This window comes from Capsicum annuum, chromosome 3, assembly GCF_002878395.1.
Source record: "Capsicum annuum cultivar UCD-10X-F1 chromosome 3, UCD10Xv1.1, whole genome shotgun sequence".
Taxonomy (NCBI): Eukaryota; Viridiplantae; Streptophyta; class Magnoliopsida; order Solanales; family Solanaceae; genus Capsicum; species Capsicum annuum.
The window spans coordinates 242,453,095-242,471,536 of record NC_061113.1 but is presented as its reverse complement, the minus strand read 5'-3'; the positions used below and the strand labels follow the sequence as shown (position 1 = coordinate 242,471,536).

The 18,442-nt window shown below is 33.6% G+C and overlaps 1 protein-coding gene across 2 annotated transcripts; it reads right to left on the bottom strand.

Annotated features, from left to right (window-relative positions):
* Positions 1–9,725: 9,725 nt before the first annotated feature.
* On the bottom strand, positions 9,726–17,791 carry LOC107862721 (nuclear transcription factor Y subunit C-1). 2 transcript variants are annotated; one of them, XM_016708360.2, is made up of 2 exons: positions 16,878–17,791; positions 9,726–10,105 (listed from the first exon to the last, which is right to left on the bottom strand). In XM_016708360.2, exons 1-2 carry the CDS (start codon positions 17,573–17,575, stop codon positions 10,102–10,104), a joined length of 702 nt encoding a protein of 233 aa, XP_016563846.1. In that variant the 5' UTR covers positions 17,576–17,791; the 3' UTR covers positions 9,726–10,101. The 2 variants fall into 2 exon arrangements, with proteins under 2 accessions (XP_016563846.1, XP_047265592.1); XM_047409636.1 differs by lacking the exon at positions 9,726–10,105 and adding an exon at positions 11,094–11,190 and having other exon boundaries at positions 16,878–17,655.
* Between the last annotated feature and the right edge of the window lie 651 nt (positions 17,792–18,442).

Genomic DNA, 18,442 nt, shown 5'->3' with positions numbered 1-18,442 from the left:
ATCTCTCCAAAGCTACTTAGCGTTGATACAATCAAAGAAGATATGATTTATGTTCTCCTCTTCCTGGGGACATCTTTTACAGAATTTGCTGCTGGAGATTCCTATTTTTGAGAGATGAGAGTTGGAAAGAAGTTTGTTATGAAAGAATTTCCAAAGGAAAAACTTAATTTTATTGGGGATATGGATCTTCCAGAACCCAGACCAAGTATTGCCCCATTAAGTATGTTTTTCTAACTGAGAAACATGATTGTAGGCACTAGCAGTAGAGAATTTCCCACTACCAGTAAGTCTCTAAATGGAAGTGTCTATAGGCCTTTTGGTATTGGGGAAAAAAGTGTTAACAATGAGCTACTTGGTCTCGAAGGAAAGGTTAATGGAAAGATTGTCAAAATTCCAAGATGAGTTAATCCAGACCTCAGCAAGTTTAAGATCTTCATCATTTTTATTAAGGAGGCCTTGAATGGTATTCCTAAGGGAAGTGTTATTTGGTAGCCATCTGTCCAGCCAAAATCTAACATGATGACCATCCTTCACACTCTAGGTGTTTGCTTCAGTGCAAGCTGTCAAGCCTTCGCTAGACTGATCCAGGTCCTAGATTCTGATGTAGGTTGAATGGTTCCAATGGAGTTGTATTTTTTGGTTAAGACCCTAGTCCAAAGAGTTATTGGTTGATGAGTAAACCTCCAAGCTAGACTCATGAGCAAAGCCTTGTTCTTAAACTTAGCTTTTTGGATGCCCAAACCCCCCTCAATTTTTGGTCTAGTGACAGTATCCCAAGAAATTAAATACAATTTCCTCTTGTCAGAGATGGAACCCCAAATAAAGTCTCTTAGGATCTTGTCAATGGCCTTAAAAATTTGTCTAGGAAGTTGAATAAATTGCATTATATGGTTGGGGATGCTTCCTAAAGAAGTCTTAGCAAGAATAGTTCTTCCTACCATATTGAGTAATGTAGCTTTCCAGCCACTGAGCTTCTGCCTAAGATTGTCAAGGATGAAGTTATAATCCCTAATGAGTGTCTTTTGGTGGAAAATAGAGAAACCTAGATACCTGCCAAAGTCTTGTGAAGGCTTGATTTTGAGGTTTTGATCCAGGAGCAGCCTCTCATCATGGTTGCAATTATTAGAAAAAATGATTTTGGATTTAGAGATGTTGATCTTTTGAACTGAATGTTGACTGAAACTGTTTAGGGTATTTATGATAGTATGACAGTTTTTTTCATCAGCTCTAGCAAAAAGGTTAAGATCATCAGCAAAGAAGAGATGAGAGATTCTGGGGCCTTTCCTGCTAATAGAGATGAGAGTCCAGTTAAGAGTATCCACCTCATAATCAATCCTTCTAGAGAGTAGCTCCATGTACATGATGAAAAGGTAGGGTAAGAGTGGGTCCCCTTGCCTAATCCCTCTTGTAGGCTTGAAGAAGTTAGTCCTACCCCATTGATAAGTATGGAGATGTTGGAAGTGGAGATGCAAGACATAATGAGCTTCATCATTTTATCAGGGATATTGAAAAATAATAGAGCTTGCCTGATGAAGGACCATTCAATTCTGTCAAAAACCTTTTCAAGATCAATTTTTAAGATCATGTTGGCTTTTTTCCCTCTTATTTTAGCAAAGTGGGTAATGTATTCCTGGACAATGATAGCATTATCAACAGCACGTCTATTGGACAGAAAACTAGATTGAGTATGACTGATCAGAGTAGGGAGATGTTGCTTCAAACGATGAGTTATGATTTTGGTAATGATCGTATACTGAGTATTACACAGCCCAATAGGTCTGAAGTTCATAAGGTTAATGACATTCCTACACTTAGGGATTAAACAAAGGTAGGTGTTGTTCACAGCCTCATCCATAGTGGCTTTATGAAAGGTTTGTCTGCAAAAATTGACAACAGCTGGGCCAATGATATCCCAGTACCTTTGATCAAGTAGGGGATGGATACCATCAGGGCCAGGAGCTTTGTCAGGCTTAAAGGAAAAAACAACAGATTTAATCTCAGTAATTTCAGGAATGACCTTAAGTCTGGAGTAGTCCTCCTTGCAGATGGATCCTCTAGAGGATGGGTTTAGTTGGAAACCCAAAAGAGCAGCATGATGCTCAGTAGAATAAAGATTGTTGTAGTAGTGCAACCTTAGTTAACAACAACCTAAGAGAGTCGCGTATTAATGTTGTAGTCTTGCACCCCTATGTTACATCAACTGATAATTTGTGAATCATTAATCATATTTGTTATTGATATGATGCATAATTAAATAATTATTAATTAATTTATTTAAACAAGTTTGAACTACATATTTAAATAATTTATAAATATAAGTTTTAAAATTAGTATTAAAGAGATTTATAATTTTATATTATTACTCCCTCGATCAAAATTTATTATCATGTTTCACTTTACGAGAGTTAAATTATATAACTTTTGATTAATCATTTTAAATATATATTTTCATCTAATTAAAAAAGGAAAAAAGTTACAACTTATAGTATTTTTTTCGTATAGGTTTTGAAATTTAATTTTAATTATTAAATAAGTTAATCTAATTATTTTAGCTTGTTGTTAGATTGGTCTAATAACTACTTTGATTTTTTATTATCTATAATTTATTTATAATATATTAAAAGTGTGAAGGGCCTTAAACATGTCGTTTGAACTTTTTGTTCTTCATTAAAAATCTTTGCTTTAGACAAAATCGTCTTTTCACTATTTTTTCCTAATATTTAAGAGTTGAAAATTAATTAAATATATTTATAGTAAACCCTTACTTTATAAGAAGTTATCAGAATTAATGACAACTGATACTTTTTCCATTAGTTTAGGAATTCTAAATTAACTAAATTTGATTCTAAGAAGATTTAAAAAATCTATAAATCTAAATTTACATCTACAAATTTGGAGTATAGTATGTGTTATTATTATCTGTGATGTATATTGTTTTTGCTTTGTATAGAATTAGGACATAATTTATTTATTTTACAAAATTGCTTGTTATGTCTTCTTTATTTTTGCACTTCATTAAAAACCTTCGTAATAGATGAAATCGTCTAATTTTAAATAATCAAAAGTTACACGTGCGAGGCACGTGCGACTAAACTAGTTATTAATAAAAGGATAAATTACACAAAACCACAAACCTAAGAGAGCTTATTACCCAAAACCCCTTATCTTTTAAACAATTACTTAAAATTTCAGATTTTGTATTTTACTCTTAATACATATGAATAAAATCCTCACCCTACTTTTACTTCACAATTAATGCATGCAATCTATATATCTTTGAAGATTTTTCCCCCCAAATATTTCATCCCATAAAATCTCAGTTGATACAACTTTAACATATGCTTATTTATAAATATTTGTTACATTTAATATATGTTTGACATATGAAAATTATTTTTTGTGGTGTGATATTGAATTTTTAATGTTTAGTGAGTAATTTTACGAAATGTATCACTGTGACACATCTGGAACCAGATGTATCATTATGATAATCTGAAACCAGATTTATCATTTCCATGATTTGTGCCTAGGTTTACTCCCCTTAATAATTGAATCAGTTACTTCCTAAAATAAAAATCTTTTCTGTTTTAAATGTATCACTAATTATATGTATGACGTCATAACATATGTATCAAAAATATAAAAATTTGGGATGTGATGTAATTTAACAAATATTTAACTTTAAATTTTTTATAAATATTTGATACATTTAGCATATGTTTGACATATGTAAATTATTTATAAATATTTGATACATTTAACATATGTAAATTATTTATTTAGGTGTGATATTGATTTTTTTTATGATCAGTGAGTAAATTTACGAAATGTGTCATTATGATACATCTGGAATCAGATTTATCATTTTCACGACTTATGCCTAATTTTACTCCCCTTACTAATTGAATCTGTTACTTCCTAAAATATTTTTTTTTTAATTTTAAATATATCACTAATTATATGTATCACGTTATAACATATATATCACACATTTAAAAATCCGAGATATGATGTAATTTAATAAATTGTTGGGATAAAGTGTTATAACACTTAAATATTTAGGAATTTATGTAAGTTACCCTTAATAAAAGCGGTCTTAGCAGACGCCATTTTGGATACAAACTCATAACATTGGCCTTTTGATATTTCAAGAGACCATTTAAAATACTTAAAAGAAATAAAGAAATATTAAATTTACTAATTTTTGAAGAAGATTTGGTATAATAGACACCCTAAAAACTTAATTGAGAAAAGAGATATTGTTATGAAACAAGAAAGAATAAAGAAGAAGAGTAGAGAGAGTGATTCTTATTTCTTCTCTTGAGGGATGAGAGATCATAAGACTGTAAATACAATGAACAAAACTCCTCTGTTTATAGGGAAAATTTACTCCTAGTCAGAGAAAAAGACAGATGTTTCAAATCCCAATAGATATCAAAATAGATCTTGATAGACATTCACTATAATGTAAATACATTTATAACACTTCATCTTGAATATCTAGATAGATAATGTGCCTCGTTAAAACCTTACTAGAAAAAACCAGTGGGATAAAAAATCTAGTGAAGGAAAAAGAGTACATATTTCTAACAATACGCATATCGGCTGCCTCATTAAAAACCTTACAAGAAAACCTAGTGGGACAAAATCTCGTAAGGAAAAAAGAGTACAACGCGTATTAACTCCCCCTAATGAGAACATCCTTGAACCTTTGCATCCCGATCTTGTACACCATCTTCTTAAAAGTTGCAATTGAAGGAGACTTGGTGAATAAAACAGCCACATTGTCACTTGAACGAATCCGTTGCACGTTAAGATTCGTTCAAGTGAATCCATCAAGATGTGTTATGCATGTTGCATTATTTTCGTATAAAATTATGGGTACATTATCACATTTCAGGCCACATTTTTCTCGAATGAGATGTATCATGGATCTCAACCATATTCATTCTTGACTTGCTTCATGAATAGCTATTATCTCATCATAGTTCGATAAAGTGGCTAGATAGACTGTTTTGTATATCTCCAAGATATGACAGAATCCCCATATGTGAACACATTATATATTTGAGAACGAGATTTATGCGGGTTAGATGAGTACCCAACATCAGCATGACCAGTAATATCGGGACTGCAATCTTTAGAAAATCATTAAAACTCATGTATCTTATCCCATTTCGATGTCTCGTAGTAGGAGTAGAAATATACCTTGCTAACAAATTGAGCGAAAGGCTATATTGAGTCTTGTAGTATTTTACAAAATACATGAATGCACCAATTGTACTAAGATATGGTACTTTATAACCAATCCAAATTGATATATTTCTCATTTCAGCAAGTAATCTTATTGCTTTTGAAAACTCTCCAAGAGTTTCAATAATTTTCAAGCTATAAGCTTATACAATGTAAGGATTATCAATAAGTTTCCCAGAAGCTTTTATATTTTGAATCCTTAAAGAAGTTTTCATATAAATTTTGTCAAGTGACAATATTCAACATTTCATGTGTGACATCTTAGCTTCAAGTGTCTGGACTGCAAATCAAATAAGTTTTACGCTTACCAAGATGCATCATTTCATGTCACTTGATAAATGTTTCTACGTCAGCATGCTTAAATTAACGTAGAATTCAGATCCTCATAATCTTTCACCATATTGTGCCAATATTGTATCAAAGATATTGATGATATATCATTTTGTATCGGTTCACAATGTGACATAACATTTTGAGATCTCATCACTTCATTATTTTCAGGTACCTGAACCTCTCATAAGGTTTCATGAAGTGTTATATCGTAGACATTGCCTTCCTATTATGATTATTTGCTCTTTATCCTTTTCAAGGATTATTTCATTTGGAACCGATTGGTCTACCACGCTTCACACATGCATAGACTTTGTCCTTCATGGACACAAAATAGGAGCACTTGTAGCTTAAATATGAAATGCTTTCGGCAATTGACTTGAATTATCTTTTGAATAAATATCTGGTGATAATTCTAACATATTTCATAGCTGCTTATAATCTCCCATTTATGTTAGAAAAACTAACATACATCCTCTATCTTCTTTGAGGAATCCATCTTTGTGCATCATGGTATATTCATTAATCGTATACCGCACATCAAAACTATTAGATGGAATAGTTGGTTCATGACCTTGAACCAATTGAGGGGGAAGAAATAATCATAATTTATTGGTCTAATGCATACAAGTGTTATTGTATGCAACATATCATATTTCAGACCAACACATGAAGCTTTGTTCTTATTAGCGATGGTTTAGCTATTTATCGAAGGCATTCAATATCAAACCATCATCATCAAGATAACTTTCTTGATTGAACAATCTGAAAATTATGTTCTTAACTCAATTTTACTGAGCAAACAACTTTATGAATGTCAAACTACAGGTTGACAATGAATGTACATGTGATCATCTTATTGATGCATCTTTTCAACATGTCACATAATAGGTGAACGAGCCCATATTCACCTTTTATATTTTTCAGATTTAAGGAATTCAATCCCAACATTAGTTGGTCCAACCAACTTATTATGAGAATAAATGACATAAACAATTCTCGAAGAATCTTCTACTTCTTCAATACATGTCTAATATTCAATATGCACATCTTTGAGATGTCACAATCGTTCATATCAATTTATGAACTTTTATTCTAGTAAACTCAAAGTTTACCATGACATGTACTTTTTCTTTAGTAAATTTCAGATTTACTATTACATGAATAAATTTCAGATTTACTATTTTAGAAGTAGATTTCAAAATTATTCAACCTCTTTCGGAGGTGAGTTGTGATACAATCACAATCAAGTGCACGTTTGCATTAATTAGTTTCTCATTCCCCAGGAATGGAATATAATCATGCCTTAAGCCTATTAAATTATGATAGCTTATAACCTCTTTCAAGATTTTGTTACTTCAGAAGCAAATCGAGGCATACATATGATGTAGAGAATTTTTCTCTAGCATATATTATAATCATATAAGCGTGTGAAAATATCATCACTTTTGATGATCATTATCATACTGTCCCTCCACGGGTATATTCGTGCATTCAATCACTTGTCTTCTTTCAGACATATTATGCACTGCTACCACATGCACCTCAAGAATGAAGTAAGTTGTCATATTTAAGACTTATCATATATTGCTACCACATTCACTTCATGGAATGGAACATATTCAATGGGTCAAATTTCATGACTTTTCATCAAACACCCATTATTTTGCCGTAGCCATCACAATATCATCAATATGGTGTATTGAGATTCAAACTCAATATTTAATCCATATAAATGCGTCTTAGGCATGAATCGATGGGACTTGAACCTAACATATTATCATCCTTTTTGATAATATTGTTCTCAAGGAATAAATTTAAAATATAAATGGTTCCAAACCAATTATTTTTTCTCAAATCCAATAATAATTATATTAGTAGTAACAAAAGAAAGATAACATAAAGAATTACTTGTTTGGCAGAGTCTCATGCTGATAACCTATTATGAAATAAGAAAGAATAAAGAAGAAAAGTAGAGAGAGTGATTCTTATTTCTTCTCTCGAGGGATGAGGGATCATAAGATTGTAAATACAATGAACAGAACCCCTCTGTTTATAGGGAAAATTTACTCCTAGTCTGAGTAAAAGACAGATGTTTCAAATCCTAATAGGTCTCAAAATAGATCTTGATAGACATTCACTATAATGTAAATACATTTATAACAAACATTATTTTCTTTTTGGATTTTTTTCTTTTTTAGGATTTAGGGAGATAAAATAGAAAAGGTGTCTAGTATGAGCCAATTTGTAAAGTCTCGAAAGTTGTTGTCACCCCTTTTAAGTCTTTTCTAAATACTTTTTACCCCTACTTTTCTTTAAAATACCTATATTTATTTCCTCTCTCCTCACTCTCACTGACAAAACTCTTCGGCTTTCCTGCTTCCCCAACCTTCAGTTTTTATTTATATCTTCTTTAAAGCTATAAATCTTTCCTCTTCCAATTCAGGTAAGTTCTCTCCATTTCTCGCTAAATTTATGCGTCATGTTGATAGATTTTTTTTTGTATTTTTTCAGTTTCGATTTGTGTTGTTGATTTTGGATGAAAAAAATTGATTTTTTTTTCAAAAAACGAGGCTTGATTTTACTAAAAATCTATACTTTTAAGTTGATATTTGTTTGATTGTTGATGGATAGTTGATGAATTATGATTGTCCTTGTTGATTGCATGGTGATTTTTTTTTGTGAATTTCATTAGGCGAGTGTGCCTAGAAATCTGAGTTTTCTTCAAATTTTTATTCAATATAATGGTATTTTAGATGCATGTTCTTATAGGGCATGTTCTTATAGGGATGATTTGATCATATATTATTGTTGTTCTGTTAATAGACCGTTCGGTTGATTAGGTATTTATTTGATTTGGATGAAGAAATTTGATTTTTTTTTTAAATGGGGTTTGATTTTACTAAAAATCTGTGTTTCTAAGTTGATATTTATTTAATTGTTGATGGATATTTGATGGATTATGATTGTCTTTGCCGATTGCATGGTAAATTTTTTCCTGAATTTCATTAGTTAGTTCAAATTTTTCTTCAATGTAATGGTGTTTTAGATACTTGTTCTTGTGGGAGATGGTTCGATCATACATTGTTGTTGTTCTGTTAATAGACCATTCGATTGGTTAAGTAGTTGCTTGATTTCTGGATTTTATCTTCAATTGTGCTTGACAGTAATCCTATTTAAGGTTGGATTTTCTTCTTTTCTAATTCCACATTCATTTGTTTGTGTTGTTGTCCTGTTAATAGACTGTTAGGTCGATTATGTATTATTTTTGCATGATAGTTGAGAAATTATGTTTTTATATGTAGATCATAAAAAATGGCTAAGGTAATAAGTGCAAAGTTGTAGAAGTTAAAAGGTCTGAGAAAAGGAAAAAATGGATAGTCGATGACTCGAAGAATAGAAATTGTAGTGATGATGAGGTTGTTCAAGCTTCGGGTGGAGATGAGCAGGAGGAAATGAAAATTGAGTTTAGGATAGATGAGGAAGCATTGGTCATGCACCACTGCGCAAGGTTTATTTGCGCAAGGTTTATTTCGGTCGAGAGATATGACCTCACCACAATCATGGATGATATTGGATCCTTTCCGACTAAGATATCTGTTAGGACTCGTTTGAAATTGTTTTATGAATTCAAATGAATTGTGGTTGATCAACATCTCAAGTCGAGGTTTAAGAATTCCTATTTTGGTTGTTTTTAAATACATATATGCACACATACCTTTTGAAGAACGAGTTGTGTTTTGAAAGAAATTTTCAATGTCTCTTGAAGAATGAATAATTCATTTATTTTGAACATTGAAAAATAGCTCAACAATTTATTTATTTTTGAAGGAAGGGAGTACATTTCTTCATCCTATATATAACTAATGCTTGCATTAAATATACACTCTATTTGGTATTACTGTGCGTAATATATGAAAATTCACGATAAGAAAACTGCACCAAACAATGTACCAGTAGTACACAAGACTAGTGCATGCAATAGCTCTTTTAATACTCTACCAAAAGACCCCTCATGGTATTACTCATGCATTAGCATGGTTGAAGCTCCCTCAAAACTTCCGACATCTTCCACCATATTTATGAAGGATATATTTGCAAACAATTACTTGTTATACCAAACCAAACACTGCATAAGAAAATTATCAGCATAACTAAGGCAAGATTACTAATGAAAACATAACTAATACACCACATTTTGCACTATTCTTATACATCATACCAAACCACCCCTAAAGGGCAGAAAAGAACTGATTGAAGTAACATGACACAATTGCTATGCGAGAAGCATGGTCAAGTTTATATCATAATACTGAAAACCAGAACTCCATAAGCATTCTGATAAACTACACAGTTTTATACAGACAAGACGACTAAAGGTTTTAAGTCATTACAGTTAAGCCAGTATCCGTGCACAGTAGCAATAAGGTGCATTCACATTTGAGAGGAGCTGTAGCATTATTAACTAAAAGCTTCCGCTGTGCCACTCAGCATCCGGATCGGCAGCAAACATGGTCTTTAGCTGTAGCAAGATCAAACAGAAAAATCATTACAAACAATTAATAGTTGAACCATATGAACGAGAAATCGATGTCTTGTATCCTCAAACAGAACCACATTAAGAAACTACAACTAACAAATACTAATAAATAACTACAGCCCATGAACTAATAACTGTAGAGTAAGAAAAACAATTTAGAGACTACATATTTAACCTTAGGAATCATACCAAACAAATCAAGGCATGCCAAAAATGAGTGAAATGACATGAACACAAGCAGACTAGTGAATAGAGATAGCTCATTGATTATGAGACCATCTTAAACCAAAAAGAGAGAGTGATGGAATAAATAGGTCACGGATAGAGGTTGTTACAATGATAAGTTCAGCATAAAAGAAAGAAAGCATAAGGATGGTGGCAAAGTCACCATGACTCCACCTATAAACAGGAAATATTAGATTTTCAGTCGCATGCATTTTCTTGATCAAATAATAAGATGCCGTACATGAATTTACAGAGCAATGAGAGCAAGCATGGCACATGATACTAATCAGAAAATTAACACCAACCAGCCAAGTATGCAAATCTTAGAATCACATTCCAGTTCCAAATGTGATGTATGCTGAGATATTTGGCAACCAAAACTGCATTCACGTTTATGATCCTCCCATATGATATTTGGCATGTGGAACTCAACATACTTTTCCTAAATTAAAACTTCTAAGCATGATGTCAGAGCCAACATTGACCAGGTACCTACTAAATTAACATATTTAATCTACAATTTAGTTATCTACAGGGATATATTAGAACATAATAAGTTTTGCAAGTAGTTTAGCTGACAAACAAACTAACTAATTGTGTTTATTGGGATCTCATTTACCAAAATCTATTAAAAAAAGGAGACAAATTTATCGAACTAAAAGGGCAGCCCGGTGCACTAAAGCTACCGCTATGCGCAGTGTCCGGGAAGGGCCCCACCACAAGGGTGTATCGTACGCAGCCTTACCTTACATTTCTACCAGAGGCTGTTTCCAAGGCTTGAACCTATGACCTCCTGGTCACATGGCAGCAACTTTATCAGTTACTCCAAGGCTCCCCTTCAACTGTCCAGGGAAAACATCTTTCAGGTCAACATCACAAAAGCCTCCTGCATGTTAGTTCTTGCAATCCAATCCCAAGTAAATGCTATTTCTTTGATCATATAATTACGAAAAAGTGAAAGATTGGGAAAACATGGAAAAACAAGTGAAAACATGTTACCAGCATTATAAATCACACACTCATCAATGTAGAAGAAAAGAAAAAAACAAGGAACCCTAAATCTCTTCAGAACAGGTTTCTCAACCCTGGACCAAAAAGTAATAATAATAACAATTACACAAGAAAACATAAAACATGCTCATAAGACCAAAAACATAGTAGTTATAATAACATTTCTGAATAAGAAAATTTGCTATAGCATATGGAAACAAGTACTGATCCTCCCTAAATTACCGAACAAAGAAAATCAACAGATTCATGCATGAACCTATGCCTTCGGCACCATTTCAAAATTTTGTAGTCCATATCATGTAGACTTCTTTTGAGGATAAAGCCAGCAGAATTACATTGTAAACAACCAAAGTTGAGTTGGAAAGCATAAAAATAGAACTGTATCAGCTTCTGAATACTTCCTACATTCCTATCTATCTCTAAGAAGTACTACATTGCAAGCGAGATAAAGACATCTCTGTCGAAGGATGGTTCGTGGTAAACACAACAGAGAGTTCCTACCATAATTCTTTAAGATATTTTAGCACATACCTTTAAATCTGAATTTACAGTTTTACACCTTAAGAAGAGATGTCTAATTTCCATCTAGCCGACACAACTCACTTACTGGTAATATCTTAAATTTAGTCCCAAACTGCATGCACCAGGGGGTGTTGTTCTCTTTGAAGAACACTTATCAGAAAACTATGTTCTAGACACATCCAACCTTGCCACAGTTTTCACTGGATGATCCGCTAGTTGCTAAACCAATGTAATGCAAAAAGTAAACATTCAGTGATTAACATGCAATGAGATGTCTACTTCCCATCTAGCCGACACAACTCACTTACTGGTAAGTGGTAATATCCTAAATTTAGTTCCATACTGTTAATTAAGAAGGAATACTATACTGGTTTTAGGTCCACAGGTCATAGGAATGAATCGTTAAAAAACTCATGACTGTAACAACTACAAGAAAAGACCTCATGATAGTCAATATGGGGCCTCAGCACCCATCAATGCACGGTGTTCTTCGACTCATCGTTACTCTAGATAGTGAAGATATTGTCGACTGCGAACCAATATTGCGTTATTTACATAGAGGGATGGAGAAAATTGCAGAAAACCGAACAATTATACAATATTTACCTTATGTAACACGTTGGGATTATTTAGCTGTTGAATTGAACTTACTTTAAACATAACACATATTAAGTCTTTCTTTTTACTTTGCTAAGTTAAGTTTCATACTGTGCACTGTTCTTCATCCTTTACAACCTAAGTTGCATGGAATCATGGACTCTTCACTTCCAATGCTGCGCCCGTGTCGGATTCTCCGAAATACACAACTTTTGGAGGATCCAGTATGCACCGCTGACTTTTTTTTTTCTGAAATAGAGCACTACTGACATTCTTGAAGAGTTCAAGCAACATAGTTTACAACCATGATAAGTACAGGACATAATCCCTCCTTTTCCAGTCCAAACACTTAGGGATTTGTTGGTAAGATGTATTAGAGAATCTAATCCATGTATTAGTCATGGTACTATTTAACACTTTCTTTGGTAGTATTTTTAACCTATGCATGTATTAGTTATACACTCTATTCAGTATTATAGAGTATATAATTAATATGTAGCAAATGATGGTATCAGCAATACATTGCCTATTAACACATGGAAAAAGATGGGTAAAGACAAAACTGCCCTTAATACACCAAAACTAACCAGTGGATAGGAAATAGTCCCAACATTACTATTTCACCATATTCAGTACTATTCTTATACACTCTACTAAGCGACCCCTTAAAGATTATATTAGATCGACAGATTTTGACACGTGGAACTTATTCATATTATGCGGGAACTCAGTTAATGGAAATGGCAAACGAACTTGCTAATTGACAAAGGTAGAAAGTCAACCCAAACAAAAAAATTAAAATAAAATTGAGCAATTTCAAATAGTAAATTAATATTCCCTTCGTTTACTTTTACTTGTCCACCTTGGACTTTGTATGCCCCTTAAGAAATAATGATAAATATGAGTACCATAAAACCCGTATTAATTGACATTTAGTTTAGATCTTGGAAAACGATTTGGGGAATGAATAATTTATGTTGAGGGTGAAACTGGGTGATTGTCATATGGTTACTGTCACTCTTTCATATGCTTTTCAGGCGTAAGTCACACAAGGACGACTAGCTGGATTTGGAGAGACATTGTTGATCCAAATATGAGAAACTACTTCCCACAGTTTTACTCTATCAACAGACCTCTGGTGCTCCAAAAGTCCTTTCCTTGACCTTTGTTAGAAAAGAATTTCCAAGCAAAGAAATAGAGAAGAAATTTAATGTTTTGATTATGTAATTTTATTGGTAAGATAACACCTTTGCTAATCATTTTCTAATTCTGATTTCAGTTTGCTAATGATACATGAATTTTGGATATTGCAATTTCCCTTGATTTAGAAGTGAACTTTGCAGTTATCGTTTCAAACTCTAAACTTTTCAGTTTGGGTTCACTTCTGCCCTTTTTGGTTAGCAAAATTTTATTTGCCTTTTTCATTAACTGAGTTCCCATGTAAAATTAAGTTCCACGTGTCAAAATATGTTGATCTAAATATATCATTTTGTCTTTAACTGTGGTCAAACATTACTTTTCATTATACTTTAGATTGCAGCTTCATTAGGTTTAAAAACAAAAATGGAACTTTTTTCTAATGGCAAATTAAGATTGGACCTAATATGTAACAAAATATAAAATTGCTCAATTTTTAGGAACAAAATTTTACCATCTTCACATTTTAAGGAGACCATTAATTACTAGTACATTTTTTAATGGCTCACCCTCATGAGTTCGAGGATATTCTAGAAATAAGACTCACTAAGATTTTCCATCCCCTTCTAATTTTCTTCTCTTTCCTCTTCATTTAAATAGATTAACCCTTAAAAAAGAGGGATCAGACAGGAGAAAAATAAAGGAGGATTTCAGGAAATTAATCTAACTGACTAATATTTAACTATCTTCCAGAAGACACAGAAGTAACCCTAATTCATTTTCCAAATGAAAACAAGATAAATATAAACTAGGATCATCCATTAACCATACATAATTCAGTTGAGCAAGTGTTAAAGTAACTCTTGTTAAGTTCTCAATTAACACAAAGAAAAAAAAAGTTTGGATGTGATAGGTCTACAGAGAGGTAGAGATAGACCAGCAAACTTGGGGAGATAAGACATGATAGGACACATATTCAGCTCACCAAGGACATGACCCTTGCTAGGAAAGCAGGGTGGTCGAGGATTAGGAGAGAGAGTTAGTAGCTAAGTCTAAAGGCAAGGAGATCTAGAATAGAGTCATAGAAAAATGTGAAAAGAAATTAGCCAGAGACAGGAGTCACAATATTTGCCCTTGGTGGAGGCTCACCCTAATCAACTCAATATTAGATATCAGAAGGTCCTTTTTATGGCAAGGGAACAAGGAAAAAAGAAGTTCTCATTTGGTAAAGTGGAAAGAAGTAATTATAGATAAAAAGCAAGGTGGCCTAGGTATCAAAAACTTGGGCAAAAAAGGACTCTAAAGATGAAATGGTTGTGGAAGCTCACCCAAGAAAGCCTTTTTGGGGCAGAGTGGATGACTAAGGTGGTTAACACTCCATATGAGGTCAAGTCTATGGAGAGCTATAGGGGCTCACTGGCCATCTTTTAAGGATAACTCACTCATCAATGTGAATGAGGGAAATAAAACTCTTTTGGAAAGACAACTGGCTAGGGAATGGTAATCTTCAGAAGACCTAGACATATTCAACTTAGTAGGCATCAATATAAGACATGACAGAAACAAGGACAGATCAGGGATAGGATATCACCTTCAGAAGAATGCTAAATGATTGTAAGGGAGTGGCAGAATTTTAAAACACATTGGAATCCTTCAGTGGTCTTCAAGATGGGACTGATTTGCTTAGACGGAAGGGACACAACTAACAACTCTGGTTTATTTAAGGTGAGTATGCTTATAAAATGATGAGTCAGCAAACTATCAGATTGTAGAATAACCTTGGAAACACATCCGGAAGACCCCACACAAGGTAGCCTGTTTTGTTTGGTTATTTGCAAAAGAGGTTGTCTTTACTACGGATAATCTAGTAAGAAGAAATATAACTCTATGCCCAAGATGTTTTCTTTGTGGAGAGAAAGCAGACACAGTTAATCATCTATTTCTACACTGCAAAATTACAGTTCCGCTTTGGAAACTTTCATTAGTCTTAGAGGCATTTCCTGACTAATGTCTGAAAAGATAAGTGAAGTTTTACATAGTTGGGAGGAAGCGGGAATCCAGACAGAAGACAAGAGTAGATGGAGAATTGTCCTTGCAAGCATTTGGTGGAAAATCTGGAAAGCAAGAAATTCCAGGTGTTTTGAGGATTTGAGTAACTCAATGCACAAGATCATATGGAATTGACTTATGCCTTCTTGTTTTTGGAGGAAAAAAAATTTATTCAGAGGATTCTGTTGATATAGTTGATGTTCTAGGTACCATCTAGGATGACAGGAATCTATTTCCTGAGAATCCCAGTTGTAAATATGGTTTCACTACAACCCATGTACTGTTTCATATACTAATACATATAAGTTATGACTTATCAGTTTCAAAAAAAAAAAAGACATACTCTAAGCCAATGGGGCTAGTAACGAATTTAATCCCAATTTATCTACTGTCCACGTGCTCAATATGCATTTGCATAACTAATAATTACTTGGTAAGGAAAAAGCAATAACTATACTTTGACATGCATGTAAACTACATAAACGGCTGTGGGAAAGGGAAAACACTTTTGGTACTTTGCAAAACTGATCAATACATCAGATATCAGTTGTTTCTCAGAATAATTGGTGACGGTAATGGATGGTACTTGGGGTATCAGTTGTTTCTCAGGATAATTGGTAACGGGCACATCCCAAGCATGCATATATAATCATTACATTGGTAAAACTGAAAAATATTATTTGGCTCCATCTTAGCATCAACACCTATGACAACTACCACTGCAAAAAGTCTGGTACATTCCGATTAAGAGATTCAATCATGAACTCTTGTAAAGTAAAGACTGCCAAACAAACGCGTGAAGCATAGCAGGTTGTCTCGTTAAATTTGGATACCCACAAAGTCCAGATTCCCCCAACCATTTTCTCCAAGGAGACGTAACTTCTATCTCCATGTTCCAACATCACTGAGATTGCAAAAAAGATTTGTTCTTTACTAAGTAATCCGAGAATGCACGAAATCATTCGAGTACTTTACTCGAATTCGGTAAAGATTGCCCTAGATGTGCTCAACATGCAAGAAGGAAAACACATAAAAACCAAAAATGTATGTAGCTAAGAGTACAATTCAAACAAAATTAAAAAAGATTGCCACTTTAATTAACAGGATATACTAACACCCCCAGCCTCAAAAATGGAAGAAAGCAATTCCACTTGACAAAGTTATTTTTTCCTAACCCTAACTTACGCAGATCTGAAGCAAAAGACAAATTTACCTTTGACCATCAAGGCTACCCTGTCCATTGCTACCTCCACCAGCATAAGAATTATCCTCAGTAGTCTGCCAAACGGACTGCCACGCCTGCGACGGCGGTGGCGGAGGCTGAACGTACATTGACGGATCAACCCCGGGCATAGCTGGCCTTCCCATCATCACCCCAGGTGGAGCAGGCTGTCCCATTGGTGGATAATAGTACGGAACACCACTTGCTGTGGACCCCACCATACCAGGAGGACCAAGACCCGCACATTCTTCCTTGATCTCATCCCTAGGAACAATATCAACAAGGAAATCGAAAATGTCCGTCCTCGTAATCGCGGCAGCGATGTCGTTCTTCTGCAGTGTCCGCCTCTTGTTCTCCTCAGCATGAAGCCACGAACGAATAGTGAGTTCCAGAATGAAAAGCTCACATGCCTTCGCAAACAAAATGGGGGCTTCAGCGGAGATCATACGCACATCCTCATCAGCTTTCATGATCTTTTTGATTCGTGCGAGAGGCAATTGGTGGTTCTTGAAATCGTTAACCTGTTCGATTTCTTGGCGCTGGTAGTTCCAAAACATCTGCAATTGCTGCTGCTGTTGCTGAAGGAGGTGGTGGTACGGTGGCTGTGTCGGGTACCCACCGGACTGAGCCGCTGCAGCCGCGGCCGCCGCCGCTGCATTCGCCGCCGATTGCTGTGGGCTGTTTTCCATGGCGTTGTGGACGAAGGGCGATTTTTTCTATATTAACACACAGACAGGGAAATGTAAGAAAACTAATGTAACTGTTGTCTCTATAAATACTGAAAAATAAAAATAAATAAATTATTACATCCGTGTTATCTTTCCTTATCCATTGAGTATTAAAGTTAAATTAATTTTAGAATAAATTTATTTAAAATTTAATTGAGATATAAAATAATTTTTTTATAATTAATTATTTTAAAAATATAGTATTATCTTTATCTTATTTTATGAGTAGATAACCAATAGTGGAATAGCATTAGTTTTGGAATAATTTATTTTCAATCAAACAATCCCTTAATTTAATAAATAAAAAGGCATATTAATACGGATAAAATAGACATAAAATTATATATTATGTTTATTAATATTTCAAATTAATAAATATAAAATAATATATTATGTATTGATTTTGTAAACGAAATAATATAAAATGGAGAGAGTGAGCACATAGTTTTTCAATCTAATTTGGGATATTTTATTGAAGGAGTAATTGTTGATGCTTGTGGCGCCACAATGGTAGGAGGGCAAGGAAATGAGAGAAAAAGAGGAATGGAGGACCAAAGACTTATTTCTAATAAAATGAAAATCTTTCTAATAATGGAGAGTGGCTATGGATAATAAATGTATACAGTCACTATTTGTATCAACTTTGTTTTATTTTATATTTATTATAATTGGAGGAAGAGATGAGTGGGGTCCACATTAGAAGGGAACTCAATTCCATTGGCTTATCCTTAGTAGTACTCTTCGGCTTCAAACTTCAATGTTGTTGAACAAAAGAGGGCCTTTAAGCAATGGCACATGGAGAGTCTCATCTGTGACATATGGATTCAT